This window comes from Nerophis lumbriciformis, linkage group LG25 (assembly GCF_033978685.3).
Source record: "Nerophis lumbriciformis linkage group LG25, RoL_Nlum_v2.1, whole genome shotgun sequence".
Classification (NCBI taxonomy): domain Eukaryota; kingdom Metazoa; phylum Chordata; class Actinopteri; order Syngnathiformes; family Syngnathidae; genus Nerophis; species Nerophis lumbriciformis.
This window is the reverse complement of record NC_084572.2, coordinates 1,624,987-1,641,763: the sequence shown is the minus strand read 5'-3', so window position 1 is coordinate 1,641,763 and position 16,777 is coordinate 1,624,987. Positions and strand designations below refer to the sequence as shown.

At 39.3% G+C, this 16,777-nt stretch overlaps 1 protein-coding gene across 1 annotated transcript in view; it reads left to right on the top strand.

The window, feature by feature from the left end:
* Positions 1-16,777, top strand: part of itih5 (inter-alpha-trypsin inhibitor heavy chain 5) — a 115,427-nt gene that overhangs the window by 78,900 nt on the left and 19,750 nt on the right. Inside the window, exon 11 of the mRNA XM_061983542.1 lies at positions 14,902-15,542. Within this exon, the coding sequence (XP_061839526.1) occupies positions 14,902-15,542 (641 nt within the window). The remainder of the gene's footprint in view (positions 1-14,901; positions 15,543-16,777) is intronic.

The window sequence follows — 16,777 nt, the reverse complement described above, 5'->3', positions numbered from 1 at the left end:
AAAATATTAGTTGGAAAATGACTAAAATTCAATGGTCAAATCAACGTCAGAACCCAACATTGATTAAACGTAGTCAAAAAGCATGTTGTTTTGACGTTGTATTTGTGTTGTAAAATGACCAAATTTCAATGGTCAAATCAACGTCAGAACCCAACATTGATTAAACGTCGTCAAAAAGCATGTTGTTTCGACGTTGTATTTGTGTTTTAAAATATTGTTTGGAAAATTACCAAAATTCAATGGTCAAATCAACCTCAAAATCCAGAATGGATTAAACGTTGTCAAAAAGCATGATGTTTCAACGTTGTATTTGTGTTGTAAAATGACCAAAATTCAACGGTCAAATCAACGTCAGAACCCGACATTGATTAAACGTAGTCAAAAATCATGTTGTTTCAACGTTGTATTTGTGTTGGAAAATGACCAAATTTCAATAGTCAAATCAACGTCAAAATCCAACATTGATTAAACGTCGTCAAAAGGCATGTTGTTTCAACGTTGTATTTGTGTTGGAAAATGACCAAAATTCAATGGTCAAATCAACGTCAGAACCCAATATTGATTAAATGTTGTCAAAAAGCATGTTGTTTCAACGTTGTATTTGTGTTGTAAAATATTAGTTGGAAAATGACTAAAATTCAATGGTCAAATCAACGTCAGAACCCAACATTGATTATACGTTGTCAAAAAGCATGTTGTTTCAACGTTGTATTTGTGTTGTAAAAGGACCAAATTTCAATGGTCAAATCAACGTCAGAACCCAACATTGATTAAACGTCGTCAAAAAGCATGTTGTTTCAACGTTGTATTTGTGTTTTAAAATATTGTTTGGAAAATTACCAAAATTCAATGGTCAAATCAACCTCAGAATCCAGAATGGATTAAACGTTGTCAAAAAGCATGATGTTTCAACGTTGTATTTGTGTTGTAAAATGACCAAAATTCAACGGTCAAATCAACGTCAGAACCCGACATTGATTAAACGTAGTCAAAAATCATGTTGTTTCAACGTTGTATTTGTGTTGGAAAATGACCAAAATTCAATGGTCAAATCAACGTCAGAACCCAATATTGATTAAATGTTGTCGAAAAGCATGTTGTTTCAACGTTGTATTTGTGTTGTAAAATATTAGTTGGAAAATGACTAAAATTCAATGGTCAAATCAACGTCAGAACCCAACATTGATTATACGTTGTCAAAAAGCATGTTGTTTCAACGTTGTATTTGTGTTGTAAAAGGACCAAATTTCAATGGTCAAATCAACGTCAGAACCCAACATTGATTAAACATCGTCAAAAAGCATGTTGTTTCAACGTTGTATTTGTGTTTTAAAATATTGTTTGGAAAATTACCAAAATTCAATGGTCAAATCAACCTCAGAATCCAGAATGGATTAAACGTTGTCAAAAAGCATGATGTTTCAACGTTGTATTTGTGTTGTAAAATGACCAAAATTCAACGGTCAAATCAACGTCAGAACCCGACATTGATTAAACGTAGTCAAAAATCATGTTGTTTCAACGTTGTATTTGTGTTGGAAAATGACCAAAATTCAATGGTCAAATCAACGTCAGAACCCAACATTGATTATACGTTGTCAAAAAGCATGTTGTTTCAACGTTGTATTTGTGTGGGAAAATTACCAAAATTCAACGGTTAAATCAACGTCAGAACCCAACATTGATTAAACGTAGTCAAAAATCATGTTGTTTCAACGTTGTATTTGTGTTGGGAAAATGACCAAATTTCAATGGTCAAATCAACGTCAAAATCCAACATTGATTAAACGTCGTCAAAAAGCATGTTGTTTCGACGTTGTATTTGTGTTGGAAAATGACCAAAATTCAATGGTCAAATCAACGTCAGAACCCAATATTGATTAAATGTTGTCGAAAAGCATGTTGTTTCAACGTTGTATTTGTGTTGTAAAATATTAGTTGGAAAATGACTAAAATTCAATGGTCAAATCAACGTCAGAACCCAACATTGATTACCGGTATACGTTGCTAAAAGGCATGTTGTTTCAACGTTGTATTTGTGTGGGAAAATTACCAAAATTCAACGGTTAAATCAACGTCAGAACCCAACATTGATTAAACGTCGTCAAAAATCATGTTGTTTCAACGTTGTATTTGTGTTGGGAAAATGACCAAATTTCAATGGTCAAATCAACGTCAAAATCCAACATTGATTAAACGTCGTCAAAAAGCATGTTGTTTCAACGTTGTATTTGTGTGGGAAAATTACCAAAATTTAACGGTTAAATCAACGTCAGAACCCAACATTGATTAAACGTCGTCAAAAAGCATGTTGTTTCGACGTTGTATTTGTGTTGTAAAATATTAGTTGGAAAATGACTAAAATTCAATGGTCAAATCAACGTCAGAACCCAACATTGATTATACGTTGTCAAAAAGCATGTTGTTTCAACGTTGTATTTGTGTGGGAAAATTACCAAAATTCAACGGTTAAATCAACGTCAGAACCCAACATTGATTAAACGTTGTCAAAAGGCATGTTGTTTCCACGTTGTATTTGTGTTGTAAAATGACCAAAATTCAACGGTCAAATCAACGTCAGAACCCGACATTGATTAAACGTAGTCAAAAATCATGTTGTTTCAACGTTGTATTTGTGTTGGGAAAATGACCAAATTTCAATAGTCAAATCAACGTCAAAATCCAACATTGATTAAACGTCGTCAAAAAGCATGTTGTTTCAACGTTGTATTTGTGTGGGAAAATGACCAAAATTCAACGGTCAAATCAACGTCAGAACCCAACATTGATTAAACGTCGTCAAAAAGCATGATGTTTCAACGTTGTATTTGTGTTGGAAAATGACCAAAATTCAACGGTCAAATCAACGTCAGAACCCGACATTGATTAAACGTCGTCAAAAAGCATGTTGTTTCAACGTTGTATTTGTGTGGGAAAATGACCAAATTTCAATGGTCAAATCAACATCAGAACCCAACATTGATTAAACGTCGTCAAAAAGCATGTTGTTTCAACGTTGTATTTGTGTGGGAAAATTACCAAAATTCAACGGTTAAATCAACGTCAGAACCCAACATTGATTAAACGTTGTCAAAAGGCATGTTGTTTCCACGTTGTATTTGTGTTGTAAAATGACCAAAATTCAACGGTCAAATCAACGTCAGAACCCGACATTGATTAAACGTAGTCAAAAATCATGTTGTTTCAACGTTGTATTTGTGTTGGGAAAATGACCAAATTTCAATAGTCAAATCAACGTCAAAATCCAACATTGATTAAACGTCGTCAAAAAGCATGTTGTTTCAACATTGTATTTGTGTTGGAAAATGACCAAAATTCAACGGTCAAATCAACGTCAGAACCCGACATTGATTAAACGTAGTCAAAAAGCATGTTGTTTCAACGTTGTATTTGTGTTGGAAAATGACCAAAATTCAATGGTCAAATCAACGTCAGAACCCAACATTGATTATACGTTGTCAAAAAGCATGTTGTTTCAACGTTGTATTTGTGTGGGAAAATTACCAAAATTCAACGGTCAAATCAACGTCAGAACCCGACATTGATTAAACGTAGTCAAAAAGCATGTTGTTTCAACGTTGTATTTGTGTTGGGAAAATGACCAAATTTCAATGGTCAAATCAACGTCAAAATCCAACATTGATTAAACGTCGTCAAAAAGCATGTTGTTTCGACGTTGTATTTGTGTTGGAAAATGACCAAAATTCAATGGTCAAATCAACGTCAGAACCCAATATTGATTAAATGTTGTCGAAAAGCATGTTGTTTCAACGTTGTATTTGTGTTGTAAAATATTAGTTGGAAAATGACTAAAATTCAATGGTCAAATCAACGTCAGAACCCAACATTGATTATACGTTGTCAAAAAGCATGTTGTTTCAACATTGTATTTGTGTTGTAAAAGGACCAAATTTCAATGGTCAAATCAACGTCAGAACCCAACATTGATTAAACGTCGTCAAAAAGCATGTTGTTTCAACGTTGTATTTGTGTTTTAAAATATTGTTTGGAAAATTACCAAAATTCAATGGTCAAATCAACCTCAGAATCCAGAATGGATTAAACGTTGTCAAAAAGCATGATGTTTCAACGTTGTATTTGTGTTGTAAAATGACCAAAATTCAACGGTCAAATCAACGTCAGAACCCGACATTGATTAAACGTAGTCAAAAATCATGTTGTTTCAACGTTGTATTTGTGTTGGAAAATGACCAAAATTCAATGGTCAAATCAACGTCAGAACCCAACATTGATTATACGTTGTCAAAAAGCATGTTGTTTCAACGTTGTATTTGTGTGGGAAAATTACCAAAATTCAACGGTTAAATCAACGTCAGAACCCAACATTGATTAAACGTAGTCAAAAATCATGTTGTTTCAACGTTGTATTTGTGTTGGGAAAATGACCAAATTTCAATGGTCAAATCAACGTCAAAATCCAACATTGATTAAACGTCGTCAAAAAGCATGTTGTTTCAACGTTGTATTTGTGTTGTAAAATGACCAAAATTCAACGGTCAAATCAACGTCAGAACCCGACATTTATTAAACGTAGTCAAAAATCATGTTGTTTCAACGTTGTATTTGTGTTGGGAAAATGACCAAATTTCAATGGTCAAATCAACGTCAAAATCCAACATTGATTAAACGTCGTCAAAAATCATGTTGTTTCGACGTTGTATTTGCGTTGGAAAATGACCAAAATTCAATGGTCATATCAACGTCAGAACCCAATATTGATTAAATGTTGTCGAAAAGCATGTTGTTTCGACGTTGTATTTGTGTTGAAAAATGACCAAAGTTCAACTGTTAAATCAACGTCACAAGCCGACATTGATTAAACGTCGTCAAAAATCATGTTGTTTCGACGTTGTATTTGTGTTGAAAAATGACCAAAGTTCAACTGTTAAATCAACGTCAGAACCCAACATTTATTAAACGTCGTCAAAAATCATGTTGTTTCAACGTTGTATTTGTGTTGGGAAAATGACCAAATTTCAATGGTCAAATCAACGTCAAAATCCAACATTGATTAAACGTCGTCAAAAAGCATGTTGTTTCAACGTTGTATTTGTGTTGAAAAATGACCAAAATTCAATGGTCAAATCAACGTCAAAATCCAACATTGATTAAACGTCGTCAAAAATCATGTTGTTTCGACGTTGTATTTGCGTTGGAAAATGACCAAAATTCAATGGTCATATCAACGTCAGAACCCAATATTGATTAAATGTTGTCGAAAAGCATGTTGTTTCGACGTTGTATTTGTGTTGAAAAATGACCAAAGTTCAACTGTTAAATCAACGTCACAAGCCGACATTGATTAAACGTCGTCAAAAAGCATGTTGTTTCAACGTTGTATTTGTGTTGAAAAATGACCAAAGTTCAACTGTTAAATCAACGTCAGAACCCAACATTTATTAAACGTCGTCAAAAATCATGTTGTTTCAACGTTGTATTTGTGTTGGGAAAATGACCAAATTTCAATGGTCAAATCAACGTCAAAATCCAACATTGATTAAACGTCGTCAAAAAGCATGTTGTTTCAACGTTGTATTTGTGTTGAAAAATGACCAAAATTCAATGGTCAAATCAACGTCAAAATCCAACATTGATTAAACGTCGTCAAAAATCATGTTGTTTCGACGTTGTATTTGCGTTGGAAAATGACCAAAATTCAATGGTCATATCAACGTCAGAACCCAATATTGATTAAATGTTGTCGAAAAGCATGTTGTTTCGACGTTGTATTTGTGTTGAAAAATGACCAAAGTTCAACTGTTAAATCAACGTCACAAGCCGACATTGATTAAACGTCGTCAAAAATCATGTTGTTTCGACGTTGTATTTGTGTTGAAAAATGACCAAAGTTCAACTGTTAAATCAACGTCAAAATCCAACATTTATTAAACGTCGTCAAAAAGCATGTTGTTTCAACGTTGTATTTGTGTTGGGAAAATGACCAAATTTCAATGGTCAAATCAACGTCAGAACCCAATATTGATTAAATGTTGTCGAAAAGCATGTTGTTTCAACGTTGTATTTGTGTTGTAAAATATTAGTTGGAAAATGACTAAAATTCAATGGTCAAATCAACGTCAGAACCCAACATTGATTATACGTTGTCAAAAAGCATGTTGTTTCAACGTTGTATTTGTGTTGTAAAATGACCAAAATTCAATGGTCAAATCAACGTCAGAACCCAACATTGATTAAACGTCGTCAAAAAGCATGTTGTTTCAACGTTGTATTTGTGTTTTAAAATATTGGTTGGAAAATTACCAAAATTCAATGGTCAAGTCAACGTCAGAATGCAGAATGGATTAAACGTCGTCAAAAAGCATGATGTTTCAACGTTGTATTTGTGTTGTAAAATGACCAAAATTCAACGGTCAAATCAACGTCAGAACCCGACATTTATTAAACGTAGTCAAAAATCATGTTGTTTCAACGTTGTATTTGTGTTGGGAAAATGACCAAATTTCAATGGTCAAATCAACGTCAAAATCCAACATTGATTAAACGTCGTCAAAAAGCATGATGTTTCAACGTTGTATTTGTGTTGGAAAATGACCAAAATTCAACGGTCAAATCAACGTCAGAACCCGACATTGATTAAACGTCGTCAAAAAGCATGTTGTTTCAACGTTGTATTTGTGTTGGGAAAATGACCAAATTTCAATAGTCAAATCAACGTCAAAATCCAACATTGATTAAACGTCGTCAAAAAGCATGTTGTTTCAACGTTATATTTGTGTTGGAAAATGACCAAAATTCAATGGTCAAATCAACGTCAGAACCCAATATTGATTAAATGTTGTCGAAAAGCATGTTGTTTCAACGTTGTATTTGTGTTGTAAAATATTGGTTGGAAAATGACCAAATTTCAACGGTGAATTCAACGTCGTCAAAAAGCATGTTGTTTCAACGTTGTATTTGTGTTGTAAAATGACCAAAATTCAACGGTCAAATCAACGTCAGAACCCGACATTTATTAAACGTAGTCAAAAATCATGTTGTTTCAACGTTGTATTTGTGTGGGAAAATGACCAAATTTCAATAGTCAAATCAACGTCAAAATCCAACATTGATTAAACGTCGTCAAAAAGCATGTTGTTTCGACGTTGTATTTGTGTTGGAAAATGACCAAAATTCAATAGTCAAATCAACGTCAGAACCCAACATTGATTAAACGTCGTCAAAAAGCATGTTGTTTCAACGTTGTATTTGTGTTGGAAAATGACCAAAATTCAATGGTCAAATCAACGTCAGAACCCAACATTGATTAAACGTCGTCAAAAAGCATGTTGTTTCAACGTTGTATTTGTGTTGTAAAATATTAGTTGGAAAATGACTAAAATTCAATGGTCAAATCAACGTCAGAACCCAACATTGATTAAACGTTGTCAAAAAGCATGTTGTTTCAACGTTGTATTTGTGTTGTAAAATGACCAAATTTCAATGGTCAAATCAACGTCAGAACCCAACATTGATTAAACGTCGTCAAAAAGCATGTTGTTTCAACGTTGTATTTGTGTTTTAAAATATTGTTTGGAAAATTACCAAAATTCAATGGTCAAATCAACGTCAGAACCCAACATTGATTACCGGTATACGTTGCTAAAAGGCATGTTGTTTCAACGTTGTATTTGTGTGGGAAAATTACCAAAATTCAACGGTTAAATCAACGTCAGAACCCAACATTGATTAAACGTCGTCAAAAATCATGTTGTTTCAACGTTGTATTTGTGTTGGGAAAATGACCAAATTTCAATGGTCAAATCAACGTCAAAATCCAACATTGATTAAACGTCGTCAAAAAGCATGTTGTTTCAACGTTGTATTTGTGTGGGAAAATTACCAAAATTTAACGGTTAAATCAACGTCAGAACCCAACATTGATTAAACGTCGTCAAAAAGCATGTTGTTTCGACGTTATATTTGTGTTGTAAAATATTAGTTGGAAAATGACTAAAATTCAATGGTCAAATCAACGTCAGAACCCAACATTGATTATACGTTGTCAAAAAGCATGTTGTTTCAACGTTGTATTTGTGTGGGAAAATTACCAAAATTCAACGGTTAAATCAACGTCAGAACCCAACATTGATTAAACGTTGTCAAAAGGCATGTTGTTTCAACGTTGTATTTGTGTTGTAAAATGACCAAAATTCAACGGTCAAATCAACGTCAGAACCCGACATTGATTAAACGTAGTCAAAAAGCATGTTGTTTCAACGTTGTATTTGTGTTGGGAAAATGACCAAATTTCAATAGTCAAATCAACGTCAGAACCCAACATTGATTAAACGTCGTCAAAAAGCATGTTGTTTCAACGTTGTATTTGTGTTGGGAAAATGACCAAATTTCAATGGTCAAATCAACGTCAAAATCCAACATTGATTAAACGTCGTCAAAAAGCATGTTGTTTCAACGTTGTATTTGTGTGGGAAAATTACCAAAATTCAACGGTTAAATCAACGTCACAAGCCGACATTGATTAAACGTCATCAAAAGTTATGTTGTCTCTAGTCTTGATAAATCCATTGTGAGTGCTAAATGATTATATTTGCATCGCCTCCTGCTCCTGTTTTTAATCCTCCGCTTCTGTCCGTCCATTATTCATCACCGCGATAAAACCACCACCCCCAAAAATGTGTTGGTGATGACAGCCGCCCTCTCTAATCAGGCCGGAGACCCTCAGCGATACCCCCTCGTCTTTCCTGCTCTTTATTCTCTACCATCCACCCGTTCTGGCCGCCGTGCGAGCATGTTTGCACAGCGGCGTGAGGAATGCACACGTGTCGTGCGAGTACGTGTGCGCGGCCGACAGATAATAGGCCTTGAACAAACACGGCGCTCGGAAGGTGAGGAGGGCAGGATGGAGGACTTAGCTGGGCTTTTATGCAGGTGAGCGCACCTCTCGAGCGGGGTGGCGCTCGGTTGGAGAGGTTACGCAAGCAGATTTGCCAGGCCGGAAGGTAAAACCCCTGCAAGGACGCCGCTACAATAGCATGTTTGCAGATGGAATGTTTTCTTTCTGCCATTTAAAGCAACAAAATGTGGCCTGCAACTTCAAAAACAGAATCAGACCACACTGCAAAAAGTCAGAAAAATACAAAAATGAGGGGTATTTTATTTGAACTAAGTAAAATTATCTGCCAATAGAACAAGAAAATGTGGCTTGTCAAGACTTTCCAAAACAAGTCAAATTAGCTAACCTCAATGAACCCAAAAAATACCTTTAAAATAAGTATATTCTCACTAATAACAAGTGCACTTTTCTTGATAGAATTTTTTTTTTACCTTTTTGCTCAATATATTGAAAAATATTCTTAAATGAAGTAAATGCTAGTGCCATTATCTTGACATAATGATATGCGCTCGGCATTACATTTCTTGAAACCAGCAAACTTATACTAAAAACTAATTTATTGTTCTTAATGGAAAGGCAACAAGGCAAGCGCTTGTTACTCTCGGGGTCTCCTAGCCGCTCAGGCAAATCATATTGTCTAAAAATGCATTTTTCCATGGATAACATGACATCATCGCGCCAAGTGCGTGTTCTTTCAGTCAATTAGTGTGCATATATACAGCCCGGCCCCCGGGAAAACATTTTTAATTGTAATTTTGAGGAATTTATCTGAATGTGCATGAACTATTTCTGTTCAAAATAGTTTGAAATGTTAAATGTTTAAATATTAACTGTCAGTTTACTGTACTGTGCCAACTGTACTACTATATGAGTACATATTTTCTATTGTTTCATTGGAAATAAAACAGCAAAGTCCATTTGGCTGTCATCTGTTTTAATTATGAGACACAATTGTGTCAAAGTCATGATTTTTTTTTTTTCATGCTTAAAATAAGAAGTTATTACTTTAAAAAAGTAGTTTTATACTTGTGAGTGTTGATGACACAGCTTTGCAACACTTGATATTCTAGTTTCAAGCATGTTTTACTCAATATAGGTCATTGTCATGTCTGTGTAATCATGTTTTGTTTAGTTATAGGACTCTTTAGTTTCTGTCTTTTCACTCCCTTGTCTTGTTTCCATGATTACCCCATTAGTTTCACCTGTTCCACGTTTGGACTCATTGTGCACTCTTGATTGTCACCATAGCAACCCATTAGTTTTCACCTGCCACGTCACGCACCTGTTTTCGTTAATCATGTCTGTAGTATTTAAGTTCAGTGTTTTTCAGTTTGTCTTTCTGACGACCTCACCACATTTATGCTCTGTCCATTCTTTCCATGTCCATTCTTCATGCAACTATTTTTGTCCAAGCCAAGTAAGTTTTTGTTCCATGTTTATAGTCTTTTTGTTTTTCATAGTTTGTTCTCCGCCACTGTGCGTGCTTTTCATTTGTACTGTTTTGCTATAGTCTTTTGGTTTCATAGTTTATTCTCCGCCACTGTGCGCGCTTTCATTTATTCCTTTTTTTTGATAAATATAAATAAATCATGTACCTTCATTCCCGTCTCGCCCGTGCCAACATTCCGTTGCATCCCGGAAAAGCACACACCCAGGACCAAGTCATGACAGTCATCAAATCTCAGCAACAAGCTGTAATATCTTACTGACATCATTTAGGACCAAAACACTTAAAACAAGTAAAACACTCTAACATCAAATCTGCTTAGTGAGAAGAATGATCTTATCAGACAGAAAATAAGCAAATATCAGCCTTATTTGACATATTTCATCTTACTTAGATTTGCACGGTCACGTTAGAACATTACGAAGGTTACAACCTCGCTGAAAACATAACTTACAAGACCTTATGAGGAAAAAATATGAATATTTACACTCCAAGAGCCCTAGGGAATTTTGAAATACAGCAAATATTGCAAAGGTTACATAAAAAACCCTAAAAATGCTTATTTTCGATACTCTGAAATAACATTTCACGGTATACACTGCAAAAAGTCAGTGTTCAAAAACAAGAAAAAAAAAATACAAAAATGAGGGGTATTTTATTTGCACTAAGCAAAAGTATGTCCCAATAGAACAAGAAAATGTGGCTTGTCAAGACTTTCCAAAACAAGTCAAATTAGCTAACCTCAATGAACCCAAAAAATACCTTTAAAATAAGTATATTCTCACTAATAACAAGTGCACTTTTCTTGGTAGAAAAAAAAGAGACCTTTTTGCTCAATATGTTGAAAAATATTCTTAAATGAAGTAAATGCTAGTGCCATTATCTTGACATAATGATATGCGCTCGGCATTACATTTCTTGAAACCAACAAACTTATACTAAAAACTAATTTATTGTTGTTAATGGAAAGACAACAAGGCAAGCGCTTGTTACTCTCGGGGTCTCCTAGCCGCTCAGGCAAATCATATTGTCTAAAAATGCATTTTTCCATGGATAACATGACATCATCGCGCCAAGTGCGTGCTCTTTTACTCAATTAGTGCGCATATATACAGCCCGGCCCCCGGCCAAGTGCACGCTGTCTCCTGCTGTGCTCTGCATACTGGGATCACGACAAACCAAAGACAAGATATTTGATGTTCAAACTCATAAACTTTATTTTTTTTCTGCAAATAATAATTAACTTAGAATTTCATGGCTGCAACACGTGCCAAAGTAGTTGGGAAAGGGCATGTTCACCACTGTGTTACATGGCCTTTCCTTTTAACAACACTCAGTAAACGTTTGGGAACTGAGGAGACACATTTTTGAAGCTTCTCAGGTGGAATTCTTTCCCATTCTTGCTTGATGTACAGCTTAAGTTGTTCAACAGTCCGGGGGTCTCCCTTATGCTATTTTAGGCTTCATAATGCACCACACATTTTCAATGGGAGACAGGTCTGCACTACACGCAGGCCAGTCTAGTACCCGCACTCTTTTACTATGAAACCACGGTGATGTAACACGGGGCTTGGCATTGTCTTGCTGAAATAAGCAGGGGCGTCCATGGTAACGTTGCTTGGATGGCAACATATGTTGCTCCAAAACCTGTATGTACCTTTCAGCATTAATGGTGCCTTCACAGATGTGTAAGTTACCCATGTCTTGGGCACTAATACACCCCCATACCATCACACATGCTGGCTTTTACACTTTGCGCCTAGAACAATCCGGATGGTTCTTTTCCTCTTTGGTCCGGAGGACACGACGTCCACAGTTTCCAAAAACAATTTGAAATGTAGACTCGTTAGACCAAAGAAAAACTTTTCCACTTTGTATCAGTCCATCTTAGATGAGCTCAGGCCCAGCGAAGCCGACGGTGTTTCTGGGTGTTGTTGATAAACGGTTTTCGCCTTGCATAGGAGAGTTTTAACTTGCACTTACAGATGTAGCGACCAACTGTAGTTACTGACAGTGGGTTTCTGAAGTGTTCCTGAGCCCATGTGGTGATATCCTTTACACACTGATGTCGCTTGTTGATGCAGTACAGCCTGAGGGATGGAAGGTCACGGGCTTAGCTGCTTACGTGCAGTGATTTCTCCAGATTCTCTGAACCATTTGATGACATTACGGACCGTAGATGGTGAAATCCCTAAATTCTGTCATGACTTGGTCCTGGGTGTGTGCTTTTCCGGGATGCAACGGAAAGTTGGCTCGGGCGAGACGGGAATGGAGGTACATGATTTATTTATATTTATCAAAAAAAAAGGAATAAACGAAAGCGCGCACAGTGGCGGAGAATAAACTCTGAAACCAAAAGACTATAGCAAAAAATACAAATGAAAAGCACGCACAGTGGCGGAGAACAAACTATGAAAAACAAAAAGACTATAAACATGGAACAAAAACTTACTTTGACAAGGGACATGAAGCAGGATCTCAGAGGAATGGACAGAGCGTAAATGTGGTGAGGTCGTACGGACGAACAACAGAAAATGAAAAGCTTAAATAACACAGACATGATTAACGAAAACAGGTGCGTGACTCAAAACGTGAAACAGGTGCGTGACGTGACAGGTGAAAACTAATGGTTGCTATGGTGACAATCAAGAGTGCACAATGAGTCCAAACGTGGAACAGGTGAAACTAATGGGGTAATCATGGAAACAAGACAAGGGAGTGAAAAGACAGAAACTAAAGAGTCCTATAACTAAACAAAACATGACTTAAAACAAAACATGATTACACAGACATCCATCTTCTTCCGCTTATCCGAGGTCGGGTCGCGGGGGCAGCAGCTTAAGCAGGGAAGCCCAGACTTCCCTCTCCCCAGCCACCTCGTCCAGCTCCTCCCGGGGGATCCCGAGGCGTTCCCAGGCCAGCCGGGAGAGATAGTCTTCCCAGCGTGTCCTGGGTCTTCCCCGTGGCCTCCTACCGGTCGGACGTGCCCGAAACACCTCCCTAGGGAGGCGTTCGGGTGGCATCCTGACCAGATGCCCGAACCACCTCATCTGGCTCCTCTCGATGTGGAGGAGCAGCGGCTTTACTCTGAGCTCCTCCCGGATGACAGAGCTTCTCACCCTATCTCTAAGGGAGAGCCCCGCCACTCGGCGGAGAAAACTCATTTCGGCCGCTTGTACCCGTGATCTTGTCCTTTCGGTCATGACCCAAAGCTCATGACCATAGGTGAGGATGGGAACGTAGATTGACCGGTAAATCGAGAGCTTTGCCTTCCGGCTCAGCTCCTTCTTCACCACAACGGATCGATACAGCGTCCGCATTACTGAAGATGCCGCACCGATCCGCCTGTCGATCTCACGATCCACTCTTCCCCCACTCGTGAACAAGACTCCGAGGTACTTGAACTCCTCCACTTGGGGCAAGATCTCCTCCCCAACCCGGAGATGGCACTTCACCCTTTTCCGAGAGAGAACCATGGACTCGGACTTGGAGGTGCTGATTCCCATCCCAGTCGCTTCACACTCGGCTGCGAACCGATCCAGCGAGAGCTGAAGATCTTGGCCAGAGGAAGCCATCAGGACCACATCATCTGCAAATAGCAGAGACCTAATCCTGCAGCCACCAAACCAGATCCCCTCAACGCCCTGACTGCGTCTAGAAATTCTGTCCATAAAGGTTATGAACAGAATCGGTGACAAAGGGCAGCCTTGGCGGAGTCCAACCCTCACTGGAAACGTGTCCGACTTACTGCCGGCAATGCGGACCAAGCTCTGGCACTGATTATACAAGGAGCGAACTGCCACAATAAGACAGTCCGTTACCCCATACTCTCTGAGCACTCCCCACAGGACTTCCCGGGGTACACGGTCGAATGCCTTCTCCAAGTCCACAAAGCACATGTAGACTGGTTGGGCAAACTCCCATGCACCCTCAAGGACCCTGCCCAGAGTATAGAGCTGGTCCACAGTTCCACGACCAGGACGAAAACCACACTGTTCCTCCTGAATCCGAGGTTCGACTATCCGGCGTATGATTACACAGACATGACAAATTCCTTGCAATAGCTGGTTGAGGAAGGTTTTTCTTAAACTGTTCAACAATTTGCTCACGCATTTGTTGACAAAGTGGTGACCCTCGCCCCATCCTTGTTTGTGAATGACTGAGCATTTCATGGAATCTACTTTTATACCCAATCATGGCACCCACCTGTTCCCAATTAGCCTGCACACCTGTGGGATGTTCCAAATAAGTGTTTGATGAGCATTCCTCAACTTTATCAGTATTTATTGCCACCTTTCCCAACTTCTTTGTCACGTGTTGCTGCCATCAAATTCTAAATTAATGATTATTTGTTTATCAGTTTGAACATCAAATATGTTGTCTTTGTAGCATATTCAACTGAATATGGGTTGAAAAGGATTTGCAAATCATTGCATTCTGTTTATATTTACATCTAACACAATGGAAACGGGGTTTGTATGAAAAAAACTGCGACTTATAGTCCGAAAAATACGGTAGATTGGACACAGTTGACAAGTATTCTGTGTCCCTTGTCCAGGTTCTACGAGGAGATCGGAACACCGCTGCTGTCGGACATCAGGATCAACTACGCGGAGGACTCTGTGGAAAACGTCACGCAGCATCTCTTCCGCAACTACTTCAACGGCTCGGAGTTGGTCGTGGCCGGCAAGCTGAGCAACCGGAGCGCCGAGTCCCTCCACGTACAGGTGACGGCCAGCAACGACGACAAGACCGTGGTCCTGGAGGCCGACGTGCCACTGCGGCGGCGGCAGTCGGAAACGGAGAAGCATGTGAAGGCGGCGGTGGAGGCGGGCTCTAGAAGCCCGGGCCCCACGCAGGGATGGGGAGACACTTTGGCTTGGACGGCGAGCGACTTTACGGAACGGGTGTGGGGTTTCCTCAGCGTCAAGGAGAAGCTGCGCTCACGCCTGCGTAGTCCAACCAGCAGGGGGAGAGAAGAGCTCGTCCAGCAGGCCGCAAATCTGTCAATGACCTATCGCTTCCTCACCCCCCTCACCAACATGCTGGTGGACACGCCCGAGGCGTTGGCGGACGGCACCACGGCGCCCACGTCCAACGTCACGTCAGACGGCGGCAATCAGCTGCCGGGCGACGAAGAGGGAAGGATTTTGCAGAGAGAAGACGACAGACAGAGTTCAAGTCTTCGCAACAACATCGGTAAGATCATCCGGAGCCATCGTTACAAATCAGCTGTCAATTATTCTCTTCCATAAATGTGCTTTTGTACTATTACACTATTTTCTGCACCAGTGATTTTCAACCACTAGATCAGTTGTTCTTAACCTTGTTGGAGGTAGCAAACCCCATCCATCCATCCATCCATCCATCTTCTTCCACTTATCCGAGGTCGGGTCGCGGGGGCAGCAGCTTAAGCAGGGAAGCCCAGACTTCCCTCTCCCCAGCCACTTCATCCAGCTCCTCCCGGGGGATCCCGAGGCGTTCCCAGGCCAGCCGGAAGAGATAGTCTTCCCAGCGTGTCCTGGGTCTTCCCCGTGGCCTCCTACCGGTCGGACGTGCCCGAAACACCTTCCTAGGGAGGCGTTCGGGTGGCATCCTGACCAGATGCCCGAACCACCTCATCTGGCTCCTCTCCATGTGGAGGAGCAGCGGCTTTACTTTGAGCTCCCCCCGAATGACAGAGCTTCTCACCCTATCTCTAAGGGAGAGACCCGCCACTCGGCGGAGGAAACTCATTTCGGCCGCTTGTACCCGTGATCTTGTCCTTTCGGTCATGACCCAAAGCTCATGACCATAGGTGAGGATGGGAACGTAGATCGACCGGTAAATCGAGAGCTTTGCCTTCCGGCTCAGCTCCTTCTTCACCACAACGGATCGATACAGCGTCCGCATTACTGAAGATGCCGCACCGATCCGCCTGTCGATCTCTCGATCCACTCTTCCCCCACTCGTGAACAAGACTCCAAACCTCACCAGTTTCAAATTCACCGAACCCTTCTTTAGTGAAAAATATTATTATATATATTTTTTTAAAATTCAAAACAAAGTTAGATGTTCGACTATCCGGCGCAGGATAGTCGAACCTCGGATTCAGGAGGAACAGTGTGGTTTTCGTCCTGGTCGTGGAACTGTGGACCAGCTCTATACTCTGGGCAGGGTCCTTGAGGGTGCATGGGAGTTTGCCCAACCAGTCTACATGTGCTTTGTGGACTTGGAGAAGGCATTCGACCGTGTCCCTCGGGAAGTCCTGTGGGGAGTGCTCAGAGAGTATGGGGTAACGGACTGTCTTATTGTGGCAGTCCGCTCTAGGGCTGCAGCTAACGATTATTTTTCTATCGATTAATCTATAGATTATTTTTTTCGATTAATCGGTTAATCTATAGATTATTTTTTCGATTAATCTATAGATTATTTTTCCTTTTACCGATTATTTT